We start from the raw sequence: 18,622 nt of genomic DNA, 5'->3' as shown, positions 1-18,622 counted from the left end.
CCATAAAATCACCCTCTTTTTCGGGCGTCCCTTTTATGTTTTCCTCGCTCCGGCAAAGAGGGGAGTTGAACATCCATACACACGCATTAACAATTCCCGGGAATTCTCGTGAAGAAAACGTCTTTTGACGGATAGAGGGCAGGCTTGATTAAAATATCCAGAGTTCCTATAAAAGTATAACAATCGCTATCCTTTTATTTTTGGTATTGAGCTTATTCTCTCAAACTCAAACCAACATTCATGAGAGAAATATCTTAATTTAAAAGAGTTCTCTTAAAATTAAGAGATTAGATTCATTCATGGAATTGAAGGATTTGAATGATGGATGATTGAAAGCAAAGGGATCCGGTGAGCCGTCGGCTTTGTAGATATTAAAAAGGATGTTCAGCTCATGAAATATATTCGAAGGAACATTTCACCCGACGGCGACGGCAAACGCATTACCGACGGCAAAACGCATCTCAATGGATCAATGGAACCAAAAACGAAATTTTTGTTTTTAATTACAATGGCTATTGCGGTAATTGTTATTTATGTGAATTAAAAATTAAATAATTAATGCAAAAGCAAAGCTATAGAAATCCTAATAAAAAATTGGAGGAAATGGCAGATTTCTTTTGCGAAAAAGGCACTGTTAATTTATTTTACAAAATTAGATTGATTCAAAAAGAAGTTTAATAGTGTGAATAAAATTATAGGTGCTTCCAGCATCCCTGAATTTTATTCTATAAATATATTATTTTAATTAAAAAATAGACATAATAAAAATAGTAGATGAGAAGGAGAAGTAAAAAAATAGTTTTTTTTCAGTAAATTACAAAGTTTTCTTCAATAAAACTTGATGAATAAAATTTGATCTTAAAATTTTCTCACTATTTTCAATTTATGTATTGTGGTATTGTAATTTTTAGACAAAAGAAAATAAAAATTTAAATATAACAAAAAAAAACAATTAGAAAAGTGTAGAGTTGGCTTAACAGCAATCAATAGAAAAAGAAGTGTACTAATTTCTTACATTTTCGACTTATAAAATTTCTTATAAAATGAGTAATAAATAAGCTTTAAAAATTGCGAATTAATTGATTACTCAATATAATAAAACATAAATTTGAAGACAATAGTAGAGCTTTGATGATGACGATAAAGGAAAAAAATAATGATTCTGTTTTTATAGTTCTTATAAATGAACTGAAATCCATTTAATATGAGTTTAATTTTTTATTTATTTTTCATCTTGAATAAGACGTTCCTCACTCATATGTCTACTGACATCTTAGCAATGTCAACCAATCTCCTAGAAAAGCCTGTATCATTTGTAGAAACATTGCGTGCCTATACTTACCGTATTTATTTGTGAACTGTTCTACAGGAGCAATAGCTAAACATTTTCTGCGCTCACCGTCGTCTTAGTCTAACCTTCAAATCGAAACAGTAAAGTAGTTCTTTCACAAATTGTATATGGCTACTACTACATACCCATAAGATGCTTGATTGCTCTTTCATATGTAAAGCTTCTAATAAGCAATTAGAAAAAAAATAGTTGATTCACTTAAAAATAACATTTAAAGTTGTATTAGATTATAAAGTATCTGGGTAACACATTAAGTATTTATTAAGTATTTAATAAATGCTTAACTCAACGACTTAATTTTAAGGAGTTGTAGAAAATTAAACTACTTAATAAATTATATGAAAACTAGACATAGGTCAGCACTTTGTGGCGAGGATAAAAAATAAAGTGGTATGACTCGGCTTTAACACTAAGTACTTAATTAAGACCTTTGGAAAAGTTCTTAATTGAGTAGTTTATATTAAGTACATGAAAAGCATTTTCATTAAATACTTAATCAAGTATTTATGACTAAGCACTTTCTAAGTAGTTAAAGGATATAAAACATTTAATTCAAAATGCTGAGACTTTATTTATCAAAATTTTAATTTTCGTAGTTCCGCTCTTCTACACCATGAACGCAAAACAGTGGCCTTCACATATACTTAGTAAGGGGTATTTTGTATGGGAGCTTCTTAAAAGTAAGGTATGAAAGATAGGGGTTAATTGAGGTTATAATCCACGCTTACCTGTTCAGACGGACTTTTGTTATTTGATTCGAATGCAGATTCTTTAACCGTCAATTTATTTTTAGGATTTTCAGCAAGTGGTCCTTTTGAAAAGGGTCCTCAAAGTGAATCTTCCAAAGGATCAAAATTTTACACTTTCGCAAAAGGTAAATTTGATCCTTCAGAGAAAATCCTAAATGAACTATTTGAAAGGGAACATTTGTCTCTCTTATTTTTACTAGTGTCGATTTTTGTCGGATTTTCTTCTCAAACCTCTATTAAAAAAATATTTAAAAATATAAAATTAAAATATAGTAAAGTGTAGACTTCTGAGAGTTTATGAAACTTCAGAGAAAGTGGAGAAAGTAATGTATAATATTCCTGAATTATGAGTTGATGGAAGTAGAGAGTAGGATTTATCGAAATTTGAGAACTTTGTAGGTGACTTATAATCCTGGGTCATGATCTAAACGGAAGATTTAATAGAAAATGGGACATTTTTGGCAATTCACGTTCTACGATCGGAAGTTGAGGGTTGAGATCCCAAGAAGCAATTTTTTCTTAATATAGTATTGTAGGATTCCTTAAGTAAGGCACTATAGAACCAAAAATCTTTTTATTTGCTTATAACGCTCTTGGTTCCATCACAAAGACTACTATAAGTCAAGTGGCGCACTCTTAAGGATCTTAAGAGCTTCTATAGGAATTTCAACAGAAAATTCTCACTTTAAGTCTTTTAAAAGTGCACTAAAAGACTTGTTTTATACTTGGTTCTATAAGGCAGCTATCTTGCTTCTTGGGATATTTATACTCAAAATTATATTCCCGGATTACAAGTATAGTTGGGACTAAAGAGAGGGCTTTCAGTTAAACTTACCAAATCAAAATGTAGATGTTATATTAGTCTTCGTATACTTCATTGCTCATCACTTTTTTTTTTATAAATTTACTAAATGATTGAAAAATGTATATGACAATACGGACAATACAATCAGATGGCAGATGTTGTGTAACATTTTTCGAAAATGAACTTTACCTGAAAGTAAATCAATTTAAAGTTAACGAAACAGATGGAACAGTTCCAATGGCAGATCTATACTAATTTGTATCAATCAGTTATGAAATACTTTCCTGAACGGTTTATGCTTTGAAAAATTTAGAAAACATGATTTAAAGATATAGAGAAAGTGTCTGCCACATGGACAAGTTAATTTTGCAACATATCAAGTTTGAAAGAGGTTCAAAATGGATATAAAGTTTGAGGCCTCTATCTCTCATAGTTTCCGAGATAATCGACTTTAAAAATTTTCAGACGCTTTTATGCATTTTTCATCCATTTTTTTCATTAATAACGAAAATAAGTTACATACAGTTTAAACGAAATTTGCATTCGAGTTTGCCACAATCCAAATTTGCAATGAAGGAATCGCACCTCTATAAACTGATCTAGGCTTGTCACTGGCTTTATTAATTTATTCTAAATATTTAAAATTCAAATGCACAGGTACAGTTAAATGAATCACTAATATCCCGATTAGTATACACAAAAATACCATGTAATATTTTGTGGCTTATATTTGCAACTAAATATTGAGGACGTCTCTTAACATTCCGATCCGGGGTGCTCTTCCCTTATCTCAGAAATATTTAATTAATATAAAGAACTTCCGTGGTTAAAAAAATGCATTAACAGTTGAAAATATTCTTCTTGAAAATGAATAAGACTGTATGAAAATACTCCACACTCCCCTAAATTCACTTCTCACCACTACAAGGATTCTCTTTACGCCTCTGCGTGCAGAAGGGAATACAAACCTTTCAGAAGAATGAGAGAGATACCAATTATATTGGCAACTTAGTAAATTCTGTGAATGAACATTATTTTGAGGGTGATATTGAAGGCACATTTTACTGCTCATCCAGACTTTTATAAGCTCTCTGCTGATGGTTATGACGAATAAAGCAAATATTTAGAAATAATTGACTTCATCTGGAAATAAACAAATCCTGCGAGGGGGAATTATAAAGGATTCTAAATCCAGCTACTTTCGAGCAATTGACCTTATAAATATTCTATAGGAGCTTAGAATGGTCCTTTGATATATCAGCAATCTAAAAGACTTTTTCATGGTTTAATTGAACTTGACTATTATTGCAACTGAGCTTCTTATGAATAATACCAATAGATCCATTAATTAAGTTCCCTTCTGGTATAATTTCTTTAAATACTTTAATTCCTAACAAATTTGTTTATAGTTATTTAATTTTTTAATGCTATGAGGTTGCTATATTTTTTGTAAATTGATTACGAAAAAAATTCACTATATAGGTCCGAGGGAACAACGAGCCTTACTTCTGGTGACTCAAGTCAAGCAGGATTCGCGGGATATAACGGTTAAGGGTAAGTACTCTCTTCTCTTTTGTATTTTTTTTAGAGAATTTTATTTAATTATATTTTGCTCATACAAATATTTTTAAAATTTAGTTAAACACATACTCGCTTAACACATACTTTTTATCAGCTTTATTATTATTTTTTTTAATATTTTTCACAAAAAAATCTATTACGACAAAATGCTTAGAAAAGTCCTTTGATAAGAGGATTTAAAAATTTCTCAAAAAGATGTTTATTTATTAAAAAAAGAATTTTCAGTCAGAGAATCTTGGGGGTACTATAAAAAAATTGTCGTATACTAAAAATGAAAATCTGGTTAATGGTCATCTGGAAAAATCTTGCAAACCACGAGTTTCTTGTTGACCAGACGGGAGTTCTGGGGAAGATGACTTGTTTGTGGAACAGGGGTTGTAGTACTGTGCATTGGATAGGGTGTATTGGATGGGATCCTGATCAGAGAGAAATATAGGGAATGTTAGAAGATTTTCGGGTAAAACCTACCACATGCATAATCTTATGTACTCATCCTGTCGAACTAGGTGATTCTGATTGAATTGTCGGGAATTTGAGTAGAATCTGCGTGTCTGGATATTTCTAGTAATCATTTGGTCAGTTTCTGTAACAAGATTAAGCCAGTTTGGCTTTTTTTTACTCTGACTTTCAATGACTAACAGCTAAGGAGTATTTTTAAGCCTGATGAAAGTGACTTACGTGGGGTTAAACCAAAATATGGGCCAATGTAGTGCTGGAAACACATCATTAGGATCACAAAAACAATTAAAGTGAGACAAAGGATAGGGATATATGCAAGGAATAACTCAAAATCCATGAGGGACTTACTAACTACCCACTACTCTGAAGACATTTGAGAAATATATGCTCTATTTTTTTGATGAATTTGCGTCAGTGACGTGCGCATTAGAGGCACAGAATAAGAGAGATCATCGCAAGAAGCTAAAATAAAACCCGGAGTGATGAGAAAAATTCATCGAGATTTCCCAAAAAAATTCCATTTTTAAAAGTTTAAAAGCGTCTTATGCTACAATAACTTAGGAAGAGATTCTCTTTTTTTGGATTTAACGATTTAGGAATCCTGATTATCTGTCATGTTGAAGTCAAGAGAACGAGGAAGCATGTGATCCTCCATAAAATTCCTGTTAATTCCGTGGTGGATGGTGATAATAAGCCTCATTGCTCATGACTTGTTCATAAGAGGGCGGATTAATGTCATCTCTGGGTATTGCTTGATGACCAGATGATGGTAATCTTAAATTAGTCGAAGGTGTTGGCATAAGATTTTCCACTGGATACGGTGGATTTGGTGCTGGTGCAGCATCACTTTGAGATGTCCTTCTAATTACTTCAGGAGCAAATCCTATTGGACGTTCTAGATCTCCGGTTCTTATAGTATGGAAATCTCCAGAATCTGCCCGTCTAAGCGGTGTATGACTAGAGGATGTTATCACGACATCAGCTGCAGAAAAGATACCCTCCTTAAGTATCCTGACCACTCAGGAAAAAAAAGGAAAACAAAAGGGACACTTACTCCTGTGTATGGGAACTTCTGAATCTTCTTTGCTGGAGTGGCAGCAGAGTACACAAAATACCAATATTGAGCAGAAAATTGCTATGCAGATGAACACAGAATCAAAATAGTCCATTGGTACGGGAAAATATAGCAAATTTGAGTGAAAAGCGGGCACACATTTTCCAAGGGAACGGATTTTGCGCGGATGAAACTGTCTTGGGATAGAATTGGATAACAGCTGAGAAGCAGACACATAGCACATTTTCGATCAGAAGGGCACAAGTCGAAATAGCTTGATTCACAAAATTTGCAGTGTAAAAGAGATGGTAAAGCGTTCCATGCTTTGCTACATACTCAAACTCGTGAGTTGCATCTCACAGTAGACTCTCGCTAATTCGACTCTTTTAAGATCGGGCTACTTTTTTATTAGGGCAGCAGTTAAATTTGAAAAAAAGTTTTATGATATTTTTCAAGTTTTCACAGCTGATTTAAACTGATTAATTAATCACTCAAAAGATCGCGCAAAATGACTTAGGATAACCACATTGATTTTCGTATAAAAAATAGTTATCGGTTCATAATCGGTTCAAACTTCAAACCCGATTCAGTCTTATCAGAAATTCCAAGACCTTTACAACGAGCTCCAACATGAACCACTTTGGTTGAGAAATACGTTTTCTAGAGTCTTTTAAACCTTTGACCTTGAAAAACCGTTATTAGGAATGGTTCAATGATATTTTCGTAGGGACGACATGTCTGCCTGTGATCTCTAAAACATAACCAAAATTTTGAGCAGTCCCAAAAACCGGGGATTTATAGGGAAGGGGAGAGAATGAGGGGCGCGTTAACTCTTTCGTCTCCTTTGGGACTCTGGGTACCCATGGAAAAAAAGAATTTTTTTAGACTATTTAGAATCGATAAAATTCCGATTCTTGTGGATGATTACAAACTATAAGGATGTCCAAATCTAGGATATTTTTTGCAGGATCCCAATTAACTCCTGAGCTAAGATATTTTTGGTTAAAAATCGTGAATTTTCGATTTTCTGCTTCATTGCAGATATTGTGACTTTTTTGATATTTCTAGACCCGAATAAGGAAAAACCTCTCGGGGCCAATAAGTATGATAACTAACAATTACAGATTACATAAATTCAAAGAACATTTTTTTTCTTAAATTTTCAAAAAACTTGTTCAAACTTTATGGGTACTCTCGTCCCCAAAAATCTAAAGGTCAAATGCAAGGTTATCCCGCCAATGCCCGCCATTTGCTTTTTGACACCAACTTTGTAAGAAAATTTCAAGCTGGAACGAAATTTTTGCCAATATGGTCAATGATTTTGACATTTGGCAGCGCGGGAGATTGCTTTCGGGGAAGTTTTTCCCGTTTTTCCTGATTTTAATGAATTGTGATTATCAAGGAAGTGTTTTTTTGGCTCTTGAGAAAGCTTGTGTCTACAATAACATCGTGTTGAGAGAAATGTGTTTTAAAGTGTTTTTGTGTGAAATATTTTGAGGAATCAGGAATTTGGTGTCTTCTTGACCACTTCCTGGACATCCCACAAGATACTGGTCAATAATTCTTCTTGTTTTAGTGATCAACATTGTAAAGGAGTCATTTGACACGCAAAAATAATTCAAAAAATTGATATTATTAACTTTTGGAAAATTGAAGTTTGTATCCTTTTCGTTCTTTTGGGGACGAGAGTACCCATGAGTTTTCCAATTTGCCAGAAGCGGAAAAAAATCTTTCTCTACAAAAGTATCATATTTGATCACAAACATTACAATAAAGTGAGTTTTACTGAAATTCGTTCGCTGGATATGTTGTGGTCCGGAAAGAGTTAATAGTTCTAGCGACGATTTATGGTCCCAAGGGTCCCAAGTCTATCGTTAACCGTTTGATTTCTAAGCGTGGTATCGGCCGGATGGACTTATTAAATCATTTGAAACGCGAAGTGACAAAATCTGGGGATATAATATGTGTAATTATGGCCTTGTTGCAATTTTTGCCTCAAAATGATTTCAAAGATGGATTGCTTATGATGTACTGTAATAAGTCAACAAATATTTTTAATTTTGTCGTTTTTCAAAACCATTTTGTGACAAAAATTGAGGATTTCTGCGAAAAGACCATAAGTATAAACACGACATAAATAATACCGAAATCCGCAACCATCCTGCTCTCTCTGTGGAGTTCGAGAAGTTCTTCTATTTTATGTTTAGGCTGTATAGTTCGAGAAGTAATTTGTTTTTTATCATATCCATCATATCATACTGCTAGACAATTATTTCAAACAGATTATTATCAGAATTATGTCTTCATTTAATATTTCTTCGGCACATTTTGGTAACAACAATACATAGTGGCAACAAGAAATACACAATTATTTTATTACTATTAGTAAAAAAAAATAAGCATACTATATAAACTATACACAGTAAAAAACTTTCAGCTACTTTGCCATGATTATCATTGTAAATTTTACATAAACATGTAATCGTGTGTACTGATACACATTTCTGTAATTTGTACACATTTTGTTTAAAAACTGTGTAAGATTACACGAAATATGTAAGAAAATGTACACAACAGTGTAATCATTTGCAGTTTGTTACACAGTTTACCATTACATAAAACTTAAATTCCACATTTTCAGATTACGCGTTTTGCTGAAATATATATTTGAGTAACTATACAAGAATAATTGTGGTAAAAAAGCAAACCAACGATTATCCTTGTAGTAATCTTTTTTTACTGTGTATGTAACTTATCATTTTTGCAATTGGAGCAGTATATTAAGTCGAGATTCTTTCAAGTGAAACCTCAATAATATTTTATTAAAAACGTATTAGTCAAACATTGACTTAAAATATTTTCACATTAAGGCTATAATTCATGTGAGCAACAACTTCGTCTTTTCATAAATTCTTAATGAGCTCAGAGTATAATTTCTAATCGATAGTCCGATTTAGACTAAAACCTAAGGCATTTTATGCTGTTAAGTAGCCAATTCCATGCCATATCGTTTAGTTTTGGGGTTTATGTATATGCGACAGATGTGTACTATCTTAAACAAAATTCCGTTACAAGTTGGATTTTTATTTATAACTAATTCCAAAATTTTATTTGTCAATCAAATACTTACTACTTCCATGGTCTCATATTAATGAAGAAAATTCAAATAATATATGTATATAATCACTAAAGTACCAAAGTTAGATTAAAAATCGATTTTTACTTAAATTCTAAAATCTTGCTTGATTCTAAGTATTAAGAGTATTTTTAATTTTTTCATTGAGGTAATACATTCGTTTTGCACTTTTAAATTTTACTTATTTGCATTGTAGTTAATTAAAAAAAAGTTATTATACATATGGTCCGTTCATATTCAAGAGAAGGGAAGAGATCTTAATTTCAAAATATATATAGTATATGCATTATGTTAGAACTGAAAGGGATGGTTTTTGAGTTTATATTAGGTCAATAGCAGTATTTAGACATTCATGGTTTATGGTAAGAAGCTTCATTGTTCATTACTTGTTCATAAGAAGGCGGATTGTCATTTATGGATGGATTATCTAAAGAAGGTACATCTCTGTTAGTAGTATGTTCTGACGGGAAATTCTCCACCCGACATGATGAAATTGGCGCCAATGAGACTACGTTTTGAGATGTTCCGCTAATTACTTCAGGAGTAAATCCTATTGGACATTCTTGTTCTCCGGATCCTATAGTTTGAAAATTCCTATGATGTGCCTCTCTGAGGGGTGTATAACTAGAGGATGTTACTACAATATCAGCTGCAGAATAAATAGGCTCTTAAAATATTCTGAGCATCTAGGAAAAAAAAAGAAAAAAAAATAAGAGGGAGACTTACGCCTATGAATGGGAACTTCTGTATCTTCTTCGTTAGAGCTGCAGCAGAGTGCGTAAAAAATGAAAATTGAACAGAAAGTGGCTAGGCAGAAAATCACAGTATCAAGATAGTCCATTGGTGTGACGAAAAATATTGCAAATTAGAATGAAATGTGAGCACATATTTTCCAAAGGAACGGATTTTGCGCGGATGACACTGTCTTGAAATGTGGGAAATACGGTACAACAGATTGATTTTTAGAATTTGCAGTATAAGATATGCCTTACCATACTCCTATAGGGCATAGTATTAAAGAAATTGCTATTAAAGTAGTATCTTTATTTAATATTCATGCGGCATTCGGCACATTTGGTAACAATATTGAATTTTGAAAATATAATATAAAACATGTTAACAGGAAGCATGAAACATTTAAATTTAATGCTAACTATCAAAATGAATGATTTAATATTCTGAGTTAAAGGCTGTATAATGATATTACATTATTATATTACAAGCTCATCTTAAAATTTTCGGCACATTTAATATTTTTTATAAGATCTCGTGACCAACTCATGATGTTTAACGTATGAATTTTAATAAATTGAAAAGTTTTGTTGCTCTTTTACTCCAGTAAATCAAACAAAAAATATAAATTTCCATGTCAATAGATAGGAGGAATCAGCATTTATCAATTTTAAGATCTATCTTAGAATTGACGGACAGTTTCATTTATTTTTATTGCTAAATTATTAATTATTTTTATGCAAATTTTTCCATGAAATTAAGGTCTTAAAAGCTATAAATAACAAAGCACATATTAACATTACCTTTAACAGAACTTCTGCAACATAAGAACAATCTTAAAGATTTTACATATTTACAGATTGTTTTAAACTTTGTGAATTAGCTTACATATATAAGTTCTAAATATATGTATTTATTGCTCTCTCTTTGAGTTCAAGCAATAAAATTAACCTGAGATTGAGATTATTATGAGTCAAGTCCATTTGCGGCATAAGGAAAAGTTTAAAGGCGTTACATTAAGATTCAGGTACATGTTGATGGTTTGTATAAGGGCACAAATAGACTCAGGCAGATCCTCGAGAAGATTAAGATTAAGATTTGTCTATGGGTCGGTTTATATTCCTTTCCGAACCGCTGCACCCAGGCCACTTATTTGGGCCCATTATGCACTCCTCATTCTCCTGTTCTATCTTAACCCCCAAGGCGGGTAAACTTGCTCTATACAGGGTAAAAAATTTCGGCACGTATTTGTTCCAAAAATTAGCTCGTCCACGGGCACGGACACCATAATTTTTGACACAATCTTGTTCATTTTATGAGACTCAAAAAGATACCGAATATTAGTAACGAATTTGTTCCAAAATGTAGCTAGTCCACGGACACCGAAAATTTTTGGAACAAATTTGTACCTTCTAGGAGGAACAAAAAGATACCCAATAAAAGTAACGAATTTGTTCCAAAAAATAGCTTGTCTAGTTTAATATCGTAGCCCTCCTTTCACACTCCGTCACCCGTCACCGAAGCGAGGAGAACGCCAAATGGAAAACTTGTTCCAATATTTTAGTCAGTGTCCAAAAGTTTTTACCGTGTATCACAAAGCTCTGTGTGCGTTCTGATACACACAGTACCGTTTTATATTACGGTAGACCAGCCTCGGTTTGTGGATCTGGGCAGTGAATGTGTATTTGTGTTCGACTGAACTCTGCATATCGAAACTTATTTCCTATATCAACCTCTCTTTTTTAGGCGGTTACTTTTCCATTCATTCACTGAACTAATTCGAGACTAATACAACAGCTGAAAAATCTATGCAGCGCCTAGTGTCGAACCCGAGACTTCACACACATAGAGCCATTACTCTATCCAATGATCCACTGAGGCCCGATCCTTGAGAATATTTATTCTGTAAAATTTGGCAAACAAGAATTAAAGGAAATTAATGCAAAGGATCTCTAATCGATGATCCTAAACTCTCAGTATACGACAATTTAGGATAAATTTTTACTGCCAAATTTTAAAGGCTAAATATTCTCGAAGATCAGCTTGAGTCTATTAGGGGCTTGAGGCTAATTATAGTGTTTTTTTTGCAACTCAGTTGCCAATTCCCAGCCATTGTGGCTAGTTTGGGTAGGGGAAGGCTTTCAGGTTTCGCACACACTCTGGTTTCAAACACTTCATATTTTTCACACTTTTTGTTAATGAATCTGACCAATCTGACCTATAATTTTTTTTAATATATGCATGATTTAAGATTAATAATAATAATAATGCTAGTACAACATTCCATGAAGCAGGGGCCTCTCGACATTTCATTTTTCCATACGTTTTGCATAGAGGCACTGAAGAGTATTGGCAAGTCTTTTTCTAAAAGCTATCAAAGCTATCTAAAAATACATATTTCATAATGCTCGCCGAAATAATATAAGAACTACGAGGAAATTTGTTTAAGTCGCGGTGCAATATCTGCAAAATTTTTAAAAGGAAAAGTGAAAAATATCTTCACTTTTTATTAGGCTCGATGGGCCCCTGCATAAAGGAACAAGGCTTTTCCGCAAGGGAATATCTAGACATACATTATTATTTTTTTCTTGTACGGGATGAGGTTGTAAGTCCCATGACCGTGGAATCAAGTGCAGTGAAGCTCACTGGATGCAATCCGAATACCTTTAACGCCAGAAAAATTCCTGGTGACCTAAAGGCGATTTGAACCCGGGACACTTGCATCATAGAGCGAGTGCTCTACTACTTAACCCATTGAGTGCCCTTAATCTTAATGACTTAAGATTAGCTATCAAAATATATTACCATAGATTGGTCAGATTCATTAGAGGAATATGGGAAAAGTATTAAGTGTTCGAAGCCAGAGTGTGTGCGAAGCCTGAAAGTCTTCCCTTATACTTATTTGCTTCTGTTGCCTTTATGCTTTTTACTCTTCGTTACTTTAAAAATCCCTGCAATTTTTCGTGAGATATTTTACAATAATTATGTAAAACTGTGAAACCGTCAAACTTCTTGTTCATTTAAATGCTATTTATATAATATTACAATACCAAGAAAGATAATAATTAAAAAAGTATAATAAGCACTAAGTGGCAAAAGTTAGATCATAATTCGGAGTTTTTTCATAGGGAGAGTTAAGGGCTATTTCTAAAGGAAGCAGAGCCTTACAATTATTTTATTTAGTTCCACAATTGTTTTGTAGAGCTAAATTACTTTAAGTTGTCCAGTATACTTTAGAAATATGCGAAAAAATCTTGTATTTTAATCGGAGGGTGAATAAATAAGACTACCGCGTGTGAACCGTGAGTGGTAGATCGGGTCATCAGCGTCGATTGGGCTCTAATGATGGGAAGCTTAAATTATTTTCAGTTTGTCTCGCTGGATTCCTACGGTATCTGATAGTTAGATAATAATTAGATTTTTTCTACTTATTTACTAGTCGGGATGACATCTTTATTATGCAGATGGTTTCCTGTTTGTACTTAAAAAAAGGGAGTTATCACAGATGCTACGTCCAATTTTAAGAAAACGGATCCTGATTTTATGTTATGTTGCGTCATGTTGGAGCTCAAAGAGAAGGCTGTGGTCCCTTTGATTGCTTTGATCTTATATAATGTTTAAGGCCAATTGACGTCTCAAGCCTTTCATGGTTTATGGTAGAATCTTTCATTGTTCATTACTTGTTCATAAGAAGGCGGATTAATGTCACAACTGGATGGGTGATCTGAAGATGGTACTTCACAGTTAGTATTATGTTCTGACGGGAATTCTTCCACCGGACACGATGGAACTGGCGCCAATGGAACTTCACTTTGAGATGTTCCGCTGATTACTTCAGGAGCAAATCCTATTGGACGTTCTTGTTCTTCGGTTCTTATTGTATGAAAATCTCTAGAATCTACGTGTGTGAGGGGTGTATGATTGGAAACAACGGATGTCCTCTCTGCATCTTCTGCAGAACAATCAGTCTCATAAAATTTTCTGAAAATTTTAACGAAAAGGGGATACAGAAGGAAAACTCACCGATGTGAATCGGAATTTCTGAGTCTTTGCTGGAGTAGCGGCAGAGAAAACAAAATAGTGATATTAACCAGAGAATGGCTATGAATATATACAAAGAATTAAAAAGATCCATTATTACGAGAATCGAAAGCTGTCACACATTTTTCAAGGTAACGAATTTTGCGCGGATAAAATACTCTGTCTTGAAATTTGGATAACAGCTGAGCAATAGACACATCACACATTTTCAATCAGAACGGCACAAGACCCAAAAACTCGATTCTTAGATTTTTCAGCATATGTCCTTATCATATCGTATCAGAATGCTAGGGCTAGGTAATTATTTTAAACAGACTTATCAGAACAATGTCTTTATTTATTTGGCACATTTGGTAACAACATTTAATTTTTGCACTAAGTACTATTTGTAAATTTTAAAATAACAACATGAACGTAACACATTTCAATAGAAAACATAAAAAGTTAAAATAAATGCTGAGTATTAAAGTTAAAGATTTACTGTTTTGTTTTACAGTTTGTAGGGTAAAATGGGGTAATTCGGAATCATTTCTATATGAAAAAAATTTAAGATTTCCTCACTGTTTCAGTTAGGTAAAGAGAAAAAGATGACCACGAAGAGGTACAAGCCTTATACGGGCTTCAGACTAAAGGTTTAGCTCAGTTCCCGAAGGTCTCAAAATCCTAAAAGCGAGCAATCTTATTGATTTTTGAGAGCCTAATGGGTCATTAATCGTTAATAATCCAATCCTAGGTTAATTTTTTTTTCAAAAAATTGTGATTGATGAGAAATTAGAGCAATTAAGCCATAACTAAGCCTTAGGTCTGAAGCCGGTATTAGGGCCAAAATAGACTCCTCAAAAATATTTAGCGTGTAAAGTTTTCGAAGCAAATGATTAGATGAAGGAAGATTATATAGAGGACCTCTAATTGATGATCCTAAGTCGTCAGTGTTTGACAGTTTTGGAATAAATCTTTCTGTCAAATTTTACAAGTTAAATACTCTCAAGGATAAGCGTGAGTCTATTTGGGCACTTTCATTCAAGAGTGCCTCTTCGTGTTTGCCAATAGAATAACTGACGAAGAATAAGTATTACGCAATAGGGAGACGACCTTCTTCCGGGTGCGTCAGGGATTCTGATCCTTTCAGAGACCAAACAACAATGTTTTTTCGCCAATGTTTTTTTTTTAGCCACTGAAGAAGGCGCACTGTAGCGTCGAAAGCTTTGGCGAAAAAAAAGGCGAAAAAACATTGTTGTTTGGTCTCTGAAAGGATCAGCATCCCTCACGCACCCGGAATGAGGTCATCTCCCTATTGCGTAATACTCTTCGTGTTTGTTTTTTGCCCATCAGTAAAGTAATCTCATAATTTCGTATTGGATATAATTCCGAATTACCCCAATTTACTCTACGGTATACATAATAACGCCTCATATAAATTTGTCAATATTTACATGTTTAAAGAGTCCTCGTAACTAGCTAAAATTAAACGATAATTAAGAAATTTGACATTGGCATCTATTTCTTAAAAGGTACACTTCACCAAAGTACTTAAAAATTAAAAATTTCTCACAACAGTTAAAAAAAATCTATTGGTTTTGAGATCTATAGATTTATCTTAGAATTGGGGAAATATTTAATTGCTTTTTATTGCTAAAAAAATCCTTTGCAACTTATTAACAAAATTAGTGGTTTAGAATCTATATGACAAAGTACACATTAATTTACAACAAGCTCATATTTTTGTATGCTATTTATCTATTGTAGAATATTTCCAGAGCACATATATATTTGGAAACAAGATTATTAATATTTTTATTATTTAAGTAAAAATGTATAACGGCGCAATTTGGCTAAATAAGAGCAGTATATTAAGTGAGATTTATTTAATCGAGGCCAAAGTATTAACACATCGAAAGCGTAAAAGTCATGATCACTGAATCAAGGATTTTCACATTACGGCTATAATTCATGAGAGCAACACCGTTGTCCTTATATAAAAAGATGGTACTCAGATTTATTTCTATTCGTCAGTGTGATTTGTATAAACTTAAACCTGAGGCATAATTAGGTGAGATTTTTAACTTTTTTCTGCTGAGTAGTCGATTACTGGCCGCCTTGTCTAGTAGCATTTATTATAGGGTCGAAGGAACACATTCGGCAGGGAACACTTGTTGGCAGTTTCGTCAAAGTATTTCAATTAATCTTAATGTATCTTATAAAATGCAAGTAATAAGGGTAGATGACTTATATAATACCTTGCCATATTTAATGCCACCTGTGATAAATTGATATTTTTATTTAATTATTTTAATATTTTACAAGTGAATTACAAAATCCCCGTAAAATACTCTGATTTTGCAACTCTAATGTGCTAAAATCGCTAAAATATTGAGAAGAAATTTATTTGGAGTTGCATTAAACGGAGCATGGCATTAAATTGATTATCTACCCTGTGATGTTTTCTTTACTAATCTACATTTCCCTATAAGGATAGGTCTTCAAATTTCATACCTCAAGTAAAGGTGTCTACACATTGAGCACAATTTTCGTCAAAAATTGCTTTGTTGAAGGAAATTGGCTGCAGTGCTGTAGGCAGAAACGTCAAAATTCTGTCAAAAATGCAATTTTTGTCAAAAATTGCTCCCAATGTGTAGAGGCCTTAATGGTACAAAAAGAATGCCAATAGGTCCGCGATACAAAGTTTTTAAAGTGCAAGTAAGTTTTCGTTCGACCCTATCATAAGTTTAAAAGTCCCTGAAGTTTTTGTAGAATTCACTATAAAAAACCCATAAGCACTAAAGTGCCAAAATTAGATCAGATTTTTTTTTCATAAACCTGTTGGTAAAAATTCTGTTAAAATGTTTCGAATCAAAACAAAAATGGCATTGCAATTTCGTCGGTTTCCTTATCTTCCTTAAAATAATATGGTAACTGTGATTACGGTAATACGGTCTTCAGACTAGAGATTTAGCTCATTTCCTGAAGGCCTCAAAATCCTAAATATCTTGACTGATAAGAAGTCACAAATGTTAAGTCATATGGCTAGGGGCCATAATAGATTCAGGCTGATCCTCGAGAATATTTAGTCTGCAGAATTTAGAAATAAATGTTAGGTAAAGGAAGTTTATGTAAAGGACCTTTAATTGATGATTCCAAGTCCTCAGTGTATGACAGTTTGGGATACATCTTTCCTGTCAAATTTTACAAGCTAAATACTCTCAAGGATTAGCCTGAGTCTATTTGAGCCTTAAGTCTGAAGTCCATATAACTGTTTTCTACTATTTAAATTAGGCTTTGCATATTTTATCATTTAATGCAGTTGTTTAAACTTTAAAGAATATCACAGGTTTCTGTCCAATTTTAAGAGGACAGAATACATCCTGATTTTAAGAGGTATATATGTCATGTCATGTTGGAACTGAGAAGGAAGGCTTTGGTCTTAAAATCTCAACAAATTGAGAGCAACTTTCTTTGCTCTCAATTGAGAGTGATTTTTAAAGAAAATTTCCATACAATATTGTAGAAGGAAATTCCTGTTAAGTATAGAGAACTTAAGGCCAAGGTTAAGGCCAATAGACTTCTTAAGTCTTTCATGGTTTCTGGTAAAGAGTTGCATTGTTCATTACTTGTTCATAAGAAGGCGGATCAATATCATATCTGGATGGTTGATCTAAAGGTAGTACCTCCCTACTAGTATCACGTTCTGACGGAAAATCTTCTACCGGACACGATGGTACTGGCGCGGATGGGAGTGCGTTTTGAGATGTTCCATTGAATGCAGGATGAGTAAAGCCAATTGGACGTTCTTGTTCTCTTGTTCCTTGAGTATGAAAATTACCTGCCCGTCTTGGGGATGTATGACGGGATGATGTTAGTAGAATGTTAGCTGCAAAGCAAAAAAAAATCATAAAATTTTCTGGCCATCTAGAAATAGAAGAGCAACAAATAGGAGACTTACCACTGTGAATGGGAACTTCGGAATCTTCGTCAGGGGGGCAGCAGCAGAACTTACAAAACCGATAAAACATCAATAATACAAAGAAGACGCATAAGCCAATTAACAGAGCAGTAATATTATCCAATAAAGCCTTCATTATGAGAAAAGAATATAGGAAGTTGGAGATGATGACATTTTCCAAGGGAATAAATTTTGCGCGAATGAATTTGCTTGGGATGTTGGGATAACATTGGATAACTCAACAGCATCGCACATTTTCGATCAGAAAGGCAACTTAATTTTCGAAATTATATACTCGGAAATCGTATTACAGTGCCCGCTTTGTAATCCGGATGATTGGGAGGCAAAATGATAGGTGTCCGCTTCGTAATTCGGATGGATTTTTTGAATTTGTTTAACGTCTCGAAAATATAATACAAGATTTTTTTTTGTAGAATTGGAATAAAAGTTTTGAAGAAGATTAAAAAGACATAAATTGGAGAAGTCTATGCTATTATACTTCATTTATTTAACAAAAACATTACAGGATAATTCGTTTTCATTGCTATACATACATAACCTCAAAAGTATTTTAAATGTAACCGTCGAGAACTTGTCCGGATTACGGCGATCCGGATTAGAAAGCGGGCACTGTATTTATTTTTACCATTTTTAGTACAATGGTCTTAAAAGTTAATTGACAAAGTACATATTTATGTCGAAATGATTTAATCTACAGTAGAGTCTCGCTATAGGCCATCGCTCTATAGTCCACAATTTATCGACCGTTGATTT

At 33.3% G+C, this 18,622-nt stretch overlaps 1 protein-coding gene and 2 long non-coding RNA genes across 6 annotated transcripts; all 3 read right to left on the bottom strand.

The window, feature by feature from the left end:
• Positions 1 to 4,476: 4,476 nt before the first annotated feature.
• On the bottom strand, positions 4,477 to 6,352 carry LOC129798556 (uncharacterized). 3 transcript variants are annotated; one of them, XR_008751433.1, is made up of 3 exons: positions 6,000 to 6,247; positions 4,976 to 5,927; positions 4,477 to 4,902 (listed from the first exon to the last, which is right to left on the bottom strand). XR_008751433.1 is itself a non-coding variant. In XM_055841754.1 (2 exons), exons 1-2 carry the CDS (start codon positions 6,241 to 6,243, stop codon positions 5,611 to 5,613), a joined length of 561 nt encoding a protein of 186 aa, XP_055697729.1. In that variant the 5' UTR covers positions 6,244 to 6,352; the 3' UTR covers positions 4,477 to 5,610. The 3 variants fall into 3 exon arrangements, 1 of the variants encoding a protein (XP_055697729.1); XR_008751432.1 differs by having other exon boundaries at positions 4,477 to 5,069; positions 5,165 to 5,927; positions 6,000 to 6,245; XM_055841754.1 differs by having other exon boundaries at positions 4,477 to 5,927; positions 6,000 to 6,352.
• A 1,936-nt stretch (positions 6,353 to 8,288) lies between these two features.
• Positions 8,289 to 14,126, bottom strand: LOC129798554 (uncharacterized). Of its 2 annotated transcripts, XR_008751430.1 has the most exons (3): positions 13,891 to 14,121; positions 9,862 to 13,819; positions 8,289 to 9,784 (listed from the first exon to the last, which is right to left on the bottom strand). It is a non-coding gene; the product is annotated as an uncharacterized LOC129798554 (long non-coding RNA). The 2 variants fall into 2 exon arrangements; XR_008751429.1 differs by having other exon boundaries at positions 8,289 to 13,819; positions 13,891 to 14,126.
• A 1,632-nt stretch (positions 14,127 to 15,758) lies between these two features.
• Positions 15,759 to 18,133, bottom strand: LOC129798555 (uncharacterized). The gene is made up of 2 exons (XR_008751431.1): positions 17,849 to 18,133; positions 15,759 to 17,776 (listed from the first exon to the last, which is right to left on the bottom strand). It is a non-coding gene; the product is annotated as an uncharacterized LOC129798555 (long non-coding RNA).
• Between the last annotated feature and the right edge of the window lie 489 nt (positions 18,134 to 18,622).

The sequence above is a fragment of the Phlebotomus papatasi genome, chromosome 1, assembly GCF_024763615.1.
Source record: "Phlebotomus papatasi isolate M1 chromosome 1, Ppap_2.1, whole genome shotgun sequence".
NCBI classification, from domain to species: domain Eukaryota; kingdom Metazoa; phylum Arthropoda; class Insecta; order Diptera; family Psychodidae; genus Phlebotomus; species Phlebotomus papatasi.
This window is presented reverse-complemented; position numbering and strand designations above follow the sequence as displayed.